At 48.1% G+C, this 14689-nt stretch overlaps 1 protein-coding gene and 2 pseudogenes across 1 annotated transcript; 2 read left to right on the top strand and 1 right to left on the bottom strand.

Moving 5' to 3' along the window:
* Positions 1–5824: 5824 nt before the first annotated feature.
* LOC117858595 (alliin lyase) lies at positions 5825–8033 on the bottom strand. The gene is made up of 5 exons (XM_034741695.2): positions 7606–8033; positions 6996–7302; positions 6613–6905; positions 6231–6517; positions 5825–6136 (listed from the first exon to the last, which is right to left on the bottom strand). Exons 1-5 carry the CDS (start codon positions 7956–7958, stop codon positions 5901–5903), a joined length of 1476 nt encoding a protein of 491 aa, XP_034597586.1. The 5' UTR covers positions 7959–8033; the 3' UTR covers positions 5825–5900.
* Positions 8034–10179: 2146 nt separating this feature from the next.
* LOC140222891 (protein FAR1-RELATED SEQUENCE 5-like) lies at positions 10180–12180 on the top strand (annotated as a pseudogene).
* A 218-nt stretch (positions 12181–12398) lies between these two features.
* On the top strand, positions 12399–13771 carry LOC117856478 (ACT domain-containing protein ACR9-like; annotated as a pseudogene).
* The last annotated feature ends 918 nt before the right edge of the window (positions 13772–14689 follow it).

The following is a 14689-nucleotide window of genomic DNA, read 5'->3' as shown; positions in this document are numbered from 1 at the left end:
TTTGCATCTATATTACCCAAACGTGCCATTATAAAAAAATAACATAGGGTAACCCTTCGTTTGAATCAAATAACCTTGATTAAAAATATACAACAATATATGATTCTAAATTTTCTATATCTTTCACTATTAGTATACGATATAATAATTAAGGTCTATACGCATGATGTGTGTCACCATTTATAAGGATATAAAGTGATGAGAATATAGATTTCTATTCTAAAATTGTATCTCAAACATAGAGTTCATTAAGCAAATTCAAGCGCATACCTGCGATGCAAAGTGAAAAGTTAAAGATTATAAATGTGGTTGAAAATATTATAGAGTAATTACTAACCATTTATAAGGATATAAGGTGATGAGAATATAGATTTCTATGCTAAAATTGTATCTCAGACTTAGGATTCATTAAACAAATTTAAGCGTATACCTGCGATGCAAAGTGAAAAGTTAAAGATTATAAATGTGGTTGAAAATATTATAGGGTAATTACTAACTAAAATCTATCACAATTGGACGAAGATATTAAGTATATATCTACGTAAGTATTGTGTTCGAATATTTAACAAACGAGAGGTAGCTTATGGTAATAGTTTTGTAGCAATGTAGTCTCATTTTTTTCCATTGGAGACTCCGCATTAGTTCCCACGAGACAAGCTAGAAAAAAGGGATAAATTCTTATAAAAATTAAAAACATCAAACACCAATCTTGTAAACTCTAATAATCATAACCATTGATCTATTATATTTTCTAAAAAGTTACCCTCCACTGTCATTGTGAAAATATTCAAAAATGAGCTCTAAACCTATATCTAAATTACCGAGATCAACTATTATAAAAAATAATCTAAAGTAACCCATAATCTTCATCCAATTTACTAATACACATTATTATAAAGCATAACTTAAAATGTCATTATAAAATTTTATCTATGTTATCCACGTGTGTCGTTATTAAAAATAACCTAAAGTAAACACCTAAATATTAATCTAATTATCTTCATGTGTATGATACAGAAATGTCAAGAAGTAAACTAATATATGATTCCAAATTACCTATTTATGTCATTGTTAATATAAAAATACTAAGTTAAAGTATATACACATGATGAGTGCCACCATTTAGACCATTTATACATGTAGGTGAGGAATCGATGAAACATATTGATTTCTATGCTAAACATAATGTATGGAGGATTGGAGGTGTGATACAAAATGAAATAAGTACGAATATGGATGAAAATGTGCATAGAGTAATTATTAATTAAAAATCAATTACAACTGGATAAAAATAGGTACATATCTATATAAGTATTATGTTGAAGTATTGAAAAATAAGAGAGTAGTAGGTAAACAATTTTGATTATTAGTTAGAAGTTTAATTTTTAAATAATTTTCAAATACAATAGTTTCTAAAAACATTAGCCCGTGCGGGAGCACGGGTTGATGGACTAGTATAGGTTAATCGGCTCATCTCCATGGCGGGGCTAGGATTAGGCATGATTGCTTCCCAATGGAACATTAAGGGCCCGTTTGGTTACTTTTGCTTATTTTTAGCACGTGTCACATCGAATGTTTAGATACTAATTAGGAGTATTAAACGTAGACTATTTACAAAACTCATTACATAAGTGGAGGCTAAACGGCGAGATGAATCTATTAAGCCTAATTAGTCCATGATTTGACAATGTGTTGCTAGCTAAACGGCGAGACGAATCTATTAAGCCTAATTAATCCATCATTAGCAAATGTTTACTGTAGCAACACATTGTCAAATCATGGACTAATTAGGCTTAATAGATTCGTCTCGCCGTTTAGCCTCCATTTATGTAATCGGTTTTGTAAATAGTCTACATTTAATACTCCTAATTAGTATCTAAACATTCGATGTGACGGGTGCTTAAATTTAAGTCAGTGAACCCAGACCTAAAAATCTCAACCAAGTAACCAGCGCATCGTGCATGTCGACGCAGGGTCATCTTCCTTTTTAGCACTACTGCTTCCCGAGCCAACGCCGGACCTCCACTCATGGCATCAGTTGCAAACTCTCCTACTCTTGATGGAAGCCATAGCTAAGAGCCTAAGACAACGGGAAGGCGCCGTGACGACGCCGGGTCGCGTACCTGTTGGCGTCGGCGGTGCAGTCGGGGGTGCGTAGGGAGCAGTCCGGCCCGGCGAAGCAGGCGTTGCACTCGCAGCCGGGCCGCCCGTCCTCGCCGGCGACGCCATCCAGGAACACCTGCCCGTGGCCCGAGCAGTCGACGGCGGCCGCCGCCTCGGCCTCCCTAGCCGCCCGCAGCGCCCAGCTCAGCCCGCAGCCACTGCTGCCTCCGCCGTCGTGTTCGAGCAACCGCGACGGCGGAAGGAAGTGGTGCGCGAGGAGGAGCGCGTTAAGGAGCAGCGATAAGCAGAGGAGCGCATGGAGGCCGATGAGGCCGGCAGGTCGCCGTCTCGCCTGGTGCCCTCCACCGGCTGCCGGTTCCATTGGGTGTGTGCGCGTGTATCGGTGTGTGTCCTTGGCTACGTACAGGCGGGTTCATCTTGGGAGCATGATAATTTAGGGGGTGTTTGGCAGCACTCCACCTTTCAGAAATCAGCTCCACTCCACCAGCTCCACACTTTTGTAGCTCCACTCCACCAACTCCAGAAAAATATGGAGTTGTTGAACGTGTTTGGCATACTGTTGTGCTCCAGCTCCAGGAATATGAGTTTTTGGTGGGAATGTTCTATTTTGCCCTTGGTGGTTGGATCGGTTGAGTTTAGCATTGTTTACATTTTTTTTCCCGCTGCTACAGTAACCGCGCGTGCTACGGTAACCGGGCGTGCTACAGTAACCGGACCGTCAGTACCGTTCGTGTTGTTTTGAGTTTTTTTTCCGCTGCTACAGTAAAATAGCGTACAATACTTTCTTCATTTTTTTCCCATGGTAAAAAATATTGAACCCATGGGAAAAAAAATTGAACCAAATAACGTTGTACCGAATGAAAGGTCCCAACAAATACGGTACAAAATCAATCTTTCCAATACAAACTAGTTCCAAGCAAGAGAGAGTGCGGTGGCTAGCTCATCACGAAAGACATCCATAGTTGGCGCGTTGAGTGCGGAAGTTGACCCATCTGACGCCGCTTGCGAAACTGCATATTTGTTATATCTTTCCGGTATTGTAGGAACAAAATTAGGATCACGATCAAACCGAGCAAAGTCTTCATCTTGACCTCCATGCTCACGAATGAAATTGTGAAGGACCATGGTAGCCACAACAATCATCTTTTGCTTGTACATGGGATATGGTGGCATCTTCCAAAGAATTTGCCACTTCATTTTTAATAATCCAAAAGATCGCTCAATCACATTGCGGATAGATGAGTGAACCCGATTGAACCTTTCCATAGGCGTCTTAGGTTCAATACCTCTATGCCATTCCGGTAAATGATACCTTTCACCCTTGTAAGGAGTGAGGTAGCCAGGACGATTAGGATATCCCGCATCCACAACGTAGTATTTGCCTATATTCATAAAAAAATAATATGAGTTATGGATTAATGCTACATGTTAATCACATTCGTATATCAAATTGAACACATGTTACCTTGTGGAGGATGTGGAAAAAATTCTTCATCCACTCTGAGTGCATTGTACAACACACTTGTATCATGCATAACTCCAGGTTGTCCCGTGGAAACATAAGTGAAACGCATGTCAAAGTCGCATACCGCTAGTACATTTTGAGTGGCTACCCCGGTCTTTCCAATATATCTCACTTGCTCATCAGGTGAAAGAGCAACACGGATATGAGTGCCATCAAGTGCAACACAACAAAGGAACACAAGAAACCATTACCGTGTCAGAAGCTTTTCTCTTTGATGTCTTCTTCACACCTGAGTGTTGTGCAGCGGCGGCGGCAACATCCTGGCCGATGGGCTCGCCGCCTAGCCCGGCCACATCGTCGCTGCCAAGCTCGGCCACACGGCCACGGTCACGGCCGCCGCCCTAGCTAACACGGCCACGACCCCTGGTGCCTGACATGGCTGCGGCGCCCCTGCGACCTATACCTCTTGCGCCGCTGCCCAGTACACCTCTTGCGCCGCCGCCCAGACCACCTCTTGCGCCGCTGCCCAGGCCACCTCATCCGCCGCTAGCCATCTCCCCATCGCCTTCTTCCTCGCCCCCCAACCCCCCCTGGTGCGGGCGCCCAAGGGCCCTTGACCGCCGGCGCCGAGGGGCCCTTCACCGTCGACGCCCAGGGGCCCTTGACCGACGGCGCCGAGGGGCCCTTCCTGCGCGGCGATGCCGGCCCAGGCCGCGCCGCCCAAGTTCCCCTGGCCGGCGGCGCCGGCAAGCAACCTCTGGGCGGCATGGGCCCCTACCAAAATTGTGCCCTGAGGATGAGCCGAGGAAAGGAAGGGGTCCGCCCGAGGCGCCGCGGCCAGGCCGGCGGGTGCCGCCCGCGAGGCGCCGTCCAGGCCGGCGGGGGCCGCCCGCGAGGCGCCGCCCAGGCCGGTAGGGGCCGCCCGCGGCGCGGCGGCCAGGCCGGCGGGGGCCGCCCCTTCCATCTCCGCGGCGGCCAGGCCAGCGGGGGACTCCGTCGGCATGGCGCCCAGGCCGGCAGCCGTCTCCCTCGCCGCGCCGCCCAGAAAATCGCCTCCGTCCGCGTCCATCTCGCCGGTGGCGGTCGGCGGAGGTATTTCGGGCGCAGGAGATGAGTACAGATGAGTAGCGGATGGGTCTGCTTTTCTTTTGACTGGAAACGAAGGGGTACTGTGTAACGGATGGCATGGTGGGTAAATAACTACGAACTCCACGACGAGGTCTGTATTCAAGGTTTTTGGAGCACCCCTTGAGGTACTCCACCAAAAACGTGGATCTACCCCCTGCTCCACGTTTTTTCTGGAGCCGGATTTGCTGGAGCCGAACACGTTTGGATGCGATTTTTTTGGAGTTGGTCTGGAGTGATTTTTGGTGAAGTGAAGTGCTCCCAAACAGGCCTAAGCAAGCTCAGGTAACCGTCAGGCGTGATGGTGTTCGTGTCACAACCACATGAGTACTGACATGGACAGTGTTCCTTCCCGTGCTGCAGACTCCAGCGGACAAATCTCGAAGAGCCAGAGTATCACGCACTACTCCCGATCCAACAAGGAGTCGGTGTCACATGAAAACTACCTTGTGTGAAACGGATCTTGCCTCGTCTCGTGGGCCCCAGCGCTTGGTGATGATGTTCAGATGTTGGATCGTGCATCGACGGCGACGCCTGCGTCCGCCTTGTACCCATATGCAGTGCAGCCGTGCAGGCAACGGGATTCTCAACCGCTACGTCGTCTTCCCATGGAAACTGGAAAGGCATCGCGGGAGCGTGAGAGAATCCCATGGATTCTTCTCATCGCTCGATCGAAGCGTATCTGTACGCCGCCATACCACTACTACCATTAATAGCTCTTGCGAGAGCGACCATCCATGATAGACGAAGGCTCGGCGAAGCTGTCGCTATCAGGCGGCCCGCGGTTGTCACCACTCGCGTGCCTCTCGGTCCTTATCGTTTTTACCGTTTGATTTTCTTTGGGGGGGGGGGGGGGGGGGGGGGGGGGCGGTGAGTGACTGTGGAGATAATAATCTCCAAAAGATGAATGGACAGGCACAATTGGAATTAGGCTGTCACCGGCCGTAACGTATCCAACGGTCCAGCCAGCAGAGTGATGTGTCAGGCAATGCAGATCTTTCGAGTGAAGTACTCAATCCACCTTTGGGACGCGTTTTTCACACTACCTGAATCGTCGAGTTTCCAAACGTAAGAAAAACATCTGCAATATGTTCCCAGTTACTCTCCAGGTTAAGCAGAGAGACAGTTATTTTCTGGATTGAACGTTCCGGCACTTTTGGGTGCCCATGGTCCATGGAAGTTCCCTTTACATTACCAAAGTCGTGGAGCTCGAGGCAGGCTCGTCGTAATTCTCGGCATTGACAAGATCCGTAACCCTCTCCATGAGGACTTCGAAGTCGTCATCCGTCTTGAGGAGGCTCAACCTCGTGTACCGGCTGCTAGCTTCGAAGCGAGCGCCTGAACGTGTGATGATCTTTGCCTTCAGCAGCGCCTCGTAGCAGTCGTCGTCTTCCTCCATCTCACACTTCACCCATGCATAGCCTGTCCACCGAGTACAGTTGCAAGAGCCAAGAAGTTCAATAGAAAATGCTTTGAGATGCGATGTAGATATAAAAAAAATTGAGTTGCTGCTGACCTGGCGATGGCTCTCTGATCCGCTTGAAGTAGGTGCAGTACTCGGGAGCCATCCTCTGCAGCGAGATGCGGCGGGAGCGCGACACGACGGCGTTCAGCCTGCGCCATCTGGTTCTCATCACGTCGTGCCCGAAGGCGAAGATGTCCTCCTTGCCGTGCAGATTGGCCAGCATGATCTTCACGATCCCCAGCATCCGCAGCTGGGTATCCCGGGACGCGCCCATGATGCTGTTCTGCACGTAATCGTTGGCCCTCTTGGCCACGTTCTCGTCCCTGATCAGTGCCCACCTGCGTAATGCACGCACAGGAGATGTGTCATTGCCTCTCTCTGTCGTCTCTATACAATTATATAATTCGTGAACCATGCTTGCTACGCGACGAACCCGAATCTGCTGCCGGCGTGCCCGGAGGGCTTGGACATGGTGAACATCATGACATCCTCGTCGGCCGGCGCCGGGATGTGCGTGAAGTGCGGCCAGTAGTAGGCGTGGTCGACGATCACCGGGGCCGAGCCGCCGAGGACGGGCTCGTAGAGCTGGGCGTCCGGGTTGTTGGGCGACGTGACGAACTCGATGAAGCCATCGGTGGAGTTCCGCGACGCGTTGACCCACAGAGCCGTGGTCCCGCCCCATCTGTACTCGCGGCCGTCGAACATCTTCGTCTGTGTCCTGTAAATCTGCACAATCGATCAATGGTTGTAGAGATTCAACGATGACTTGTTCGATTGACCCCATCTCTGAATATATGTGGAGAGAGGCCGGCTTACCGGGTAATACGGCGCGGTGGCGACCACACGGGCCGGCGGCGAGGCGGCGTTGGCGTCCGGGGAGAGCGCGTGCACGAGCGCGTTGATGAGCTGTATGGAGCCGGCGGCGAAGACCACGTGCTTGTCGTCGACGACGGCGTTGCCGACGGCCCTGTGCAGGCGCCGGATCTGGCGCTCGAGCTCCACGGATTGGAACATTTTTTCAATGCCAGTGGCGATGTAGCTCATGCGGTGCCACCCGGAGATCACAACGGCGCTGGCGGCCGCGTGCCGCCGCCAGTATGGCTCCAGGAACAACGGGTTCCCGCTGATCGAATCGTGCACAGGATGAGAACAGGACCGGCGACAGCAGTCAGATGCAGGGCCAGGAAGCAGGCACGCAAAGCGTCATGGTCTGCGATGCGGCCGAGTACGAACGCGACACAAAAGGACCAGGACCAGGACCAGAATTAGACACAGAGAACAGGATTAATAGACGAGGTTTTAGGATTAATCGTCTCATCGCCGTGTCGGAGCTAGGATTAGACATGATCACTTCCCAACATTTGCACACCAAGACATAAGGTACAGAGTAGAGGCCGATCGATTAATTCACGCCGGGATCGCGTACCTGTCGGCGTCGGCGGTGCAGTTGGGCGTGTGGAGGGAGCAGTCCCGCCCGGCGAAGCAGGCGTTGCACTCGCACCCGGGCCGCCCATCCTCGCCGGCGACGCCATCCAAGAACACCTGGCCGTGACCCGAGCAGTCAACGGCGGCCACCGCCTCGGCCTCCCTAGCCGCCTGCAGCGTCCAGCTCAGCCCGCAGCTGCTGCCACCGCCGTCGCCGACCGCGCTGAGAACCCGGGACGGCCGGAACAAGTGGTGCGCGAGGAAGACGGCGTTGAGGAGCAGCGACGTGGAGAGGAGGGCGAGGAGGGCAGGTCGTCGCCTTGCCTGCTGCCCTCCACCAGCTGCCGGCTCCATTGGACGTGCCTTTGTCTGTGCGTTCTAAAAGATGTGCTATTAAATTGTGCTGCGTGCTGGCAGATACAAGAGCATGGGTTGTTCAGCGAAGTAGGAGTAGTTGGAGAGCGAGGACGTACAAGCACCACAATCTCCATGTTACCCCGAAATACTTCTAGAATATAATGTAGTTGATAAACAATACCATGCTCTAGAGAGTACTCGTGTCATGTTAACACGGTGGATATGTTGACCCTCCTATTAACTTTACCAATTCGTTAATGCTTGCAATGGAGGATAGGCCCAAATTTTCGTTTTGCTGTTTTGCTTTTTTTTTTAACGCTCTCACTTCTCTCACATTCGTCTGTTAACTAAATAAAAGTTTTTTTTGAAACGAGCCAGCAGGAGAGCTGCTGCTATATTAAAAGAGAGGAAAAGCCCAACGGGCCGTATACAGACGTACTATACAAGCTGTACACTCGCATCCCCGAAACGGAGAGGCAGAACTCCGCTATGACAACTAGTACAAAACGGAACACTCAACCTGAGAGAAAGTCCCCCAAGTGTTTAGCTCCCGCAGCGACCCACGTCGCAGCTTGGTTCTTGATGCTGTCGGTTATCTGGGTAACCGTGCTGTCTTTGTGTTGGAAGACCCTTCGATTTCTCTCTAGCCAGATCTCCCAAAGAACGAGGATAATGAGGGTCCACAACCCTTTCCCCCTGTTCCCCACGGCCACCGGGCTAGCCAGCGTAGCTCTTTTACGGTGGACAATACTACCAGTTGGTAGTATAGAGTATAAGTCCTTTTTTGGTATGGGTAAAATTGTAATTAGCGCGGTATATATTATTCGGAGAATATTTTTTCTGCCGGTCATTTTCCCCGCACGCCAGTCCCCCGCGATCCATTCCCCACGCGCCGCCGTTCTCCCGTCGCGGGCACGCCGCTCCGCCCCCGCCCGCACGCCGCGCCGCCGGTCTCCCGTCGCGGGCACGCCGCTCCGCCCCCGCCCGCACGCCGCGCCGCCGGTCTCCCGTCCCGGGCACGCCACTCCGCCCCCGCCAGCACGCCACGCCGCCGGTCTCCCGTCGCGGGCACGCCGCTCCGCCCCTGCCCGCACGCCGCGCCGCCACCGGCCGCACCCTTTCCCCACGCGCCGCCAGTTTCCTACTGCCGGCACGCCGCCCCGACCCCGCCCAAACGCCGCCCTGCCCCATCCCGCACGCCGTGCCGCCACCTCCCGCACGTCACCCCCGCCGGTCGCGCCGCCACGCCCTCGCGCTGCCACGCCTTCGCGCCGCCCTGCCTGTCGTGCCGCCACCGCTCAGCCACCGCCACCGCCGTCTCGCCGGCATCGCCCGCACGCTGCCACGCCCTTCTCCCACACGCCGCCACTCCCCCATGTCCCACATCTCCGGTAACAATTCCAGGAGGTCTTATTTTGTAAGAAAGCAACCTTTCCAAGAATTTGGGTATGTAATAAATGTTTCTTGCAGTATTCATTTATGCAACTATGAAATTCTTTGTTATATTTATTTACAAATAAGTGTGAAATAGCTTATTTATTTTTCCCTTATTAGGAATTTACAAGTTTCAGCTATTTCCTGGCCTACTCTAGAAAACAGAGTTTCATTGAACTTGTACTTATTTAAGCGAGAGAAATAGCAACAAAGCTTTAACTTACATAAAACCTAGCACTGCAAACTTTTATTAGAAGAGATTAGAGAGCTGTAGCAAATGGAACCACAACTGGACTAAAGCTCCCAGCCCCAATGAGGTTATCAGATGAAAAATCATTAGTTGCGTGGGCCAATTCAGCATAAGATACCCTCATGTGTTGTTCACCAATGACTGAGCTCTGTTGGTTTGCTTTTATTTTTTTATTCTTTCTGTATAATGAAGACAGTGCAAATTCTAAAATGCAACAAAAACACAACCACTGCATATGGCAACTATTATGGCAAGTTTTTACAATGGCTTATTCCTGGAGTGGTTAGAGCAGGGTGGCAATTTCAGTTGAGGGTTACCACCACAAAGGCCATCATTTCCAGCATTGGTTAGGTCAGACGGTGTATTGCTTAGCTAATTGCTGGTGATTATTTTAATATTAACCTGCAATTGCAGATGTGGTAAGCTTTGTTAGTTAGGTTGGGATGAAGAACTTCAGTTCTGTCCTATGTTGATACGAAGGTTTTCTTTGAAATGGTTGTAATACCTGTAATTTTTTTGTTGTAGGTTACCGTAATGGAGGCAGGAGGGTACGTTAGCCTGGAGGAAACTAAAGAATATAAGTGTATTGTAGATCAGACTTTTACGAGGGAGGAAGATTTCTATGAGTTTTACAATGATTATGCATACCATAAAGGGTTCAATATCAGAAAGGGCAGAGTTAGGTACAAGACAGGCACCAAAGAGGTGATATGGAGAAGACTCATGTGCTCCTGTGAAGGATATAGATCTGTTAAGTACTTTGAAAGGATGGATAAAAAAAGACAGCCGCGTGCCCTCACCCGTTGTGGATGCACGGCTAGGCTTGATGTGGAGTGGAGTGAAAGTATTGGCATCTGGTATGTGAAGGACTTTGTGGATGTCCATACACATGCCCTTGCAAAACCAGAGCATGTTTTTGTTTTGCGGTCTCATTGAGGGCTTAATGATCCTCAGAAAGTGGAGGCAGTAGAGCTGGGACTAGGTGGGCTGCGTCCATTTCAGATCATGGACGTAATGGAGGCCAGCCACGGTGGTCCAGGGGAGACTGGATTTCTTTCGCAGGACTTGTACAATTTCTTTTCAAGGTACAAGAAGGGAAAGGTTGAAGGAAGCGATGTAGAATTTGTGTTGAATCATATGCGTCAGATGCAAGAGAAAGATCCGGAGTTCTTTTTCACATTTAGTGTGGATGCACAAGGCAGGTTGAAGAACCTATTTTGGTCGGATGCACAGTCGCAGATAGACTATGGTGTTTTCGGAGACGTCGTTGTATTCGACAGCACTTACCGAGTGAACCGGTACAATCTTCCGTTTGTCCCTTTTATAGGAGTTAACCATCATCGAAGCACAGTTGTCTTTAGCTGCGGTATTTTATCGGATGAAACTATCTTGTCATATGTGTGGCTCCTCGAGGCTTTACTGGAGGTGATGCACCAGAAGCATCCAAAATCCTTAATCACTGATGGGGACGCAGCGATGATGAGAGCTATTGAGATTGTCATGCCTGATGCAGATCATAGATTGTGCAGTTGGCACATAGAGCAGAACATGCTGAAACGGTTCCGTGGTTTGAAGCTCAAGGATTTCAGGAAGTTCATATACCATGCAATGGAGGAGGGTGAATCTGATAGGCTTTGGAGAGAGTTTAGAGGTACCCATAATATCAAAGAAGATAACCTATGGGTAAATAGGATGTACGAACTTAGAAGGAAGTGGGCTGCCACATTCACAAGAGGGAGACATTTCTTGGGCATGCAAAGCAATCAGAGGAGCGAGAGTCTGAACTCAAGGCTTCACAACCATTTAGACCGAAAGATGTCCTTGGTTGATTTAATGGAGCATTACGAGTTTTGCCTATCACGCATTCGTCGGAATGAGATTGAGCTTGATGCGAAGGCTCTATGTTCTATCCCATTCACTAAGGTTTCTGCTGATGTTCTTGAGAAAAGTGTTGCGTAGATCTTCACACCAACTATTTTCCAGAAAGTGAGCTTCCAGATAAAAAAATCAAGTAATTGGTCGGTGACAGAGGTGACATTGCAGAATGGATGTTTGAGGTATGAGGTTTCATTGCAAGGCAACAACAAGCGTTGGTTTCACGTGACTTGTACCTTTGGGTCATCGTTGGTTGATGCTAGATGCCATTGCCAGAAGCTGGAGCGGGAAGGAATTCCATGTGCACATACTTTCTATGTCATGAAGTATTCTCGTATAGAGAGCATCCCTCCTTGTTGTGTTTACGTGAGGTGGACTATGAATGCGAAGAGTGCTTTCCCAACGGAGATGCGTACCAACACGCATGTTTGGACTGAACAAATGGATCGTTACCATTCCCTTCGCTCAAAGGGCAATCGTGCTTTATTCAAAGTTTCTAGGAGCCAAGGTGAGACGGAGAGGGTAATGAAGTTACTTGATGATATTTTGAAAGAAGACACGCATGAGCAAGGGATGGAAGAGGAAACGACATTTGGGCCTTTGCCGGCTCATTCTCAGCAGCCAACCAGCCTGGTGGCACCAAAGTACTTGATCCAGTGAAGATTGTTTCGAAAGGTGCTCCGCGATCCAACAAGAGGTGGAAGGCAAGCCATGAATTCTGGGAAACTGTTTGAAAATGTGTAGGTTAGATAGTTAAATTTTTTATTTATGCCATCGGGCATGTAGGTGTTTGGTTTTTGTTTCCAGAGTTAGGATGTTTCATGTTCTACCTGCAACAGAAAGATGTGCACAGTAGTTAGGATGACATCTTGAGAACAATGAAGGACTGCAACATTCAGGTAACTGGAGCTCTGTTCATGATCATACTTTTATAGAGTTCAATTGACTTGTGTATTATCTTATATCATGATTTGGTACTGTCTCAGATATTTTATGGGCGATTCAGATCAGACAAGAAAGGGTGAGGTAATAAAGGTTGTCGAGAGGTTGATCTTTTTGTCAAACAAGTAGATGGCAAGAAGGTTATTGATCCTGAGAAACAGGAGGTTCTGAGGTCACGCCTGAGGTCTGAGATGCTCCATCCGGGAAGGGACGACCGCGCGTATTCTATGATGCTCTTCTTGCTCTGAAAGCACTTGGAATCTGCATTTTCTCTGTAAGAATTCTAGAACTAACTAATTTTAGAAGGTAGCAAGTCAGTTCATTGTGAGTTAGTATTTATTCTTGTTCATTTCAGGCTGAAATTGGGAGACAGTCAGCATCAGAGCGTCAATGGGAGGTCTACAGATTCCTCCTGGATGACAGCAAAGAATTCCCTCTGGCAAACAGTCCAACTAACTGGAACCGTGTTGTCGATAGGGTAAGAAAAACGCTGATGGGCTGTTACAACTAAGGTTCGGGTTATGTCTCCAAAGAATCCAAAGCTTGCAGGCGACTGATACAGTCAGCTCCAATGTATCCCATAAATTATGTACTTGAAATTATGCGCACTCCAGAATCCAGAATGTAGTGTGCATTCCAAGTGATGCACTCGCTGACCAAATTGGTATCTCGAGCTCCATTGTCACTGCCCACAGTTGACTGCTCTGTCAAGGTAAATGGTGATGGGAATGCCGAAGCTTCATCTAGGCCTCCAGCCCTCCACTATGTCGTGAATTTCAGAGCTGGCAGTATATTTATATTGAAGCAATGCAAGACTTTTGGCAAGTGATGTTTGCTGGAGTTGCATCTTCTGATCAACATTGAGCATATGGTCGCTGGCAACAAAGAAAGTAGAGATTGCACGCCACAATCTCCCTGCCTCTGCTGTGTTGTGCACATGCTGAGAAAGAAAGATATGAGAAGATCGGAAAAAGGAGCATGTTTGGTGGGAGGTGCAAATCACAGGAGCAATGATTGAGCTTTTGTTTGGTTCAGGGGATTACTGGATGCTGACACAGATACATGCATGAGCCGGTCTGTTGTAAATTATTTTAGTGGAGATGTTGTTGTCCTCCTGCGTCTGCTTCACCACCTTTGCCTTGTTTTCCTGCCTCCTTCCTACCTTTCCCTGTATGATTGCTGCTTGTACTTTCAGAATAGAAAGAGAGGAGTAATGTAAAGCCCGGCCTCCTCATGTAAGCGCAATTTGTACTTGTTTGTAAGGATGCATATACATATATGATATATTGTGCAAAAGTGCAATTGTTTTTGCAAAGCATATGTATTCAAGTTAAATGGTGAGTTCGTTTCATACTATTGAATTATTTCATATTTTTATATATAACGAATTTAACGAATTTGGTGTCAGTGCCGGCACTAGTACCTGCGAAATGCAAAAAGCCTACCGATTTGGACCATCCTTCTGGAAGCCGCTCCTAATCCTAATCTCACCACCAACCTGCATAGTACTAGTACGCAACGGTGTGCCCAACAATTACCCATCGTTTTATACACCTTAACAGATAGAGAATTCATACGTGCAATAAAATATTCAATTTGAAAACTAACTCTATCCATCATCTCCAAGACAGAATTAACACGTAAAGATAACAGATTCAAATTGGTAGGAGATATCCGGATATCCATACAGTACAAATTCCTAGATAAATAAATACCCCCCATCTGGGAATTTGTCTCACGCCTCCATCTCCTCACGCCTCCATTTCCTCAACATGGAGCAGAACCATATACCTGACGCACGACACAAGGAGCATGCCCCACCTGCGCGACTTGATCCAATTACACCTGCGCCATCCTATCCAGTAAGTTCAATCTTGCCTGCAACAATACAGTTTATGATCAGTTTATCAATACAACATGACATGGAAAAAAATTATATTTGTCCTAATTTTTTAATCAGATCCATTCACCCTAGGGAAACAATGGGGTACAGGCCATCTATAATGGTCACTTGGAGGATAACACTGATGACGAATCAGATTATGAAGACCCTATCGTTAGCTTTACTGAGGACCCATTCACCTATCCACCCAAGATAGAAAGGAAGCTAGTACAATTTTTTTCTGCTCTTTTTGTTGCCATCATCATATTTTAAACCGTTATGATTTAATTAATCACAATTTTATAGGTGTCAAAGGCCTATGGTGACATAATGGCCAAATTACAC

This window comes from Setaria viridis, chromosome 5 (genome assembly GCF_005286985.2).
Source record: "Setaria viridis chromosome 5, Setaria_viridis_v4.0, whole genome shotgun sequence".
NCBI lineage: Eukaryota > Viridiplantae > Streptophyta > Magnoliopsida > Poales > Poaceae > Setaria > Setaria viridis.
Note: the sequence above shows the minus strand (reverse complement) of the source record. Positions and strands in the feature narration are given on the sequence as shown.

What these genes read in the sequence shown, in the direction of transcription:
- LOC117858595 (XM_034741695.2), bottom strand. Translation starts at nt 7,958, where the DNA reads ATGGAGCCGGCAGCTGGTGGAGGGCAGCAGGCAAGGCGACGACCTGCC. An exon ending in TGCACCGCCGACGCCGACAG is followed by an intron (nt 7,303 to 7,605) that starts GTACGCGATCCC and finishes CGATTCGATCAG; the next exon opens with CGGGAACCCGTTGTTCCTGG. An exon ending in CCACCGCGCCGTATTACCCG is followed by an intron (nt 6,906 to 6,995) that starts GTAAGCCGGCCT and finishes TCGATTGTGCAG; the next exon opens with ATTTACAGGACACAGACGAA.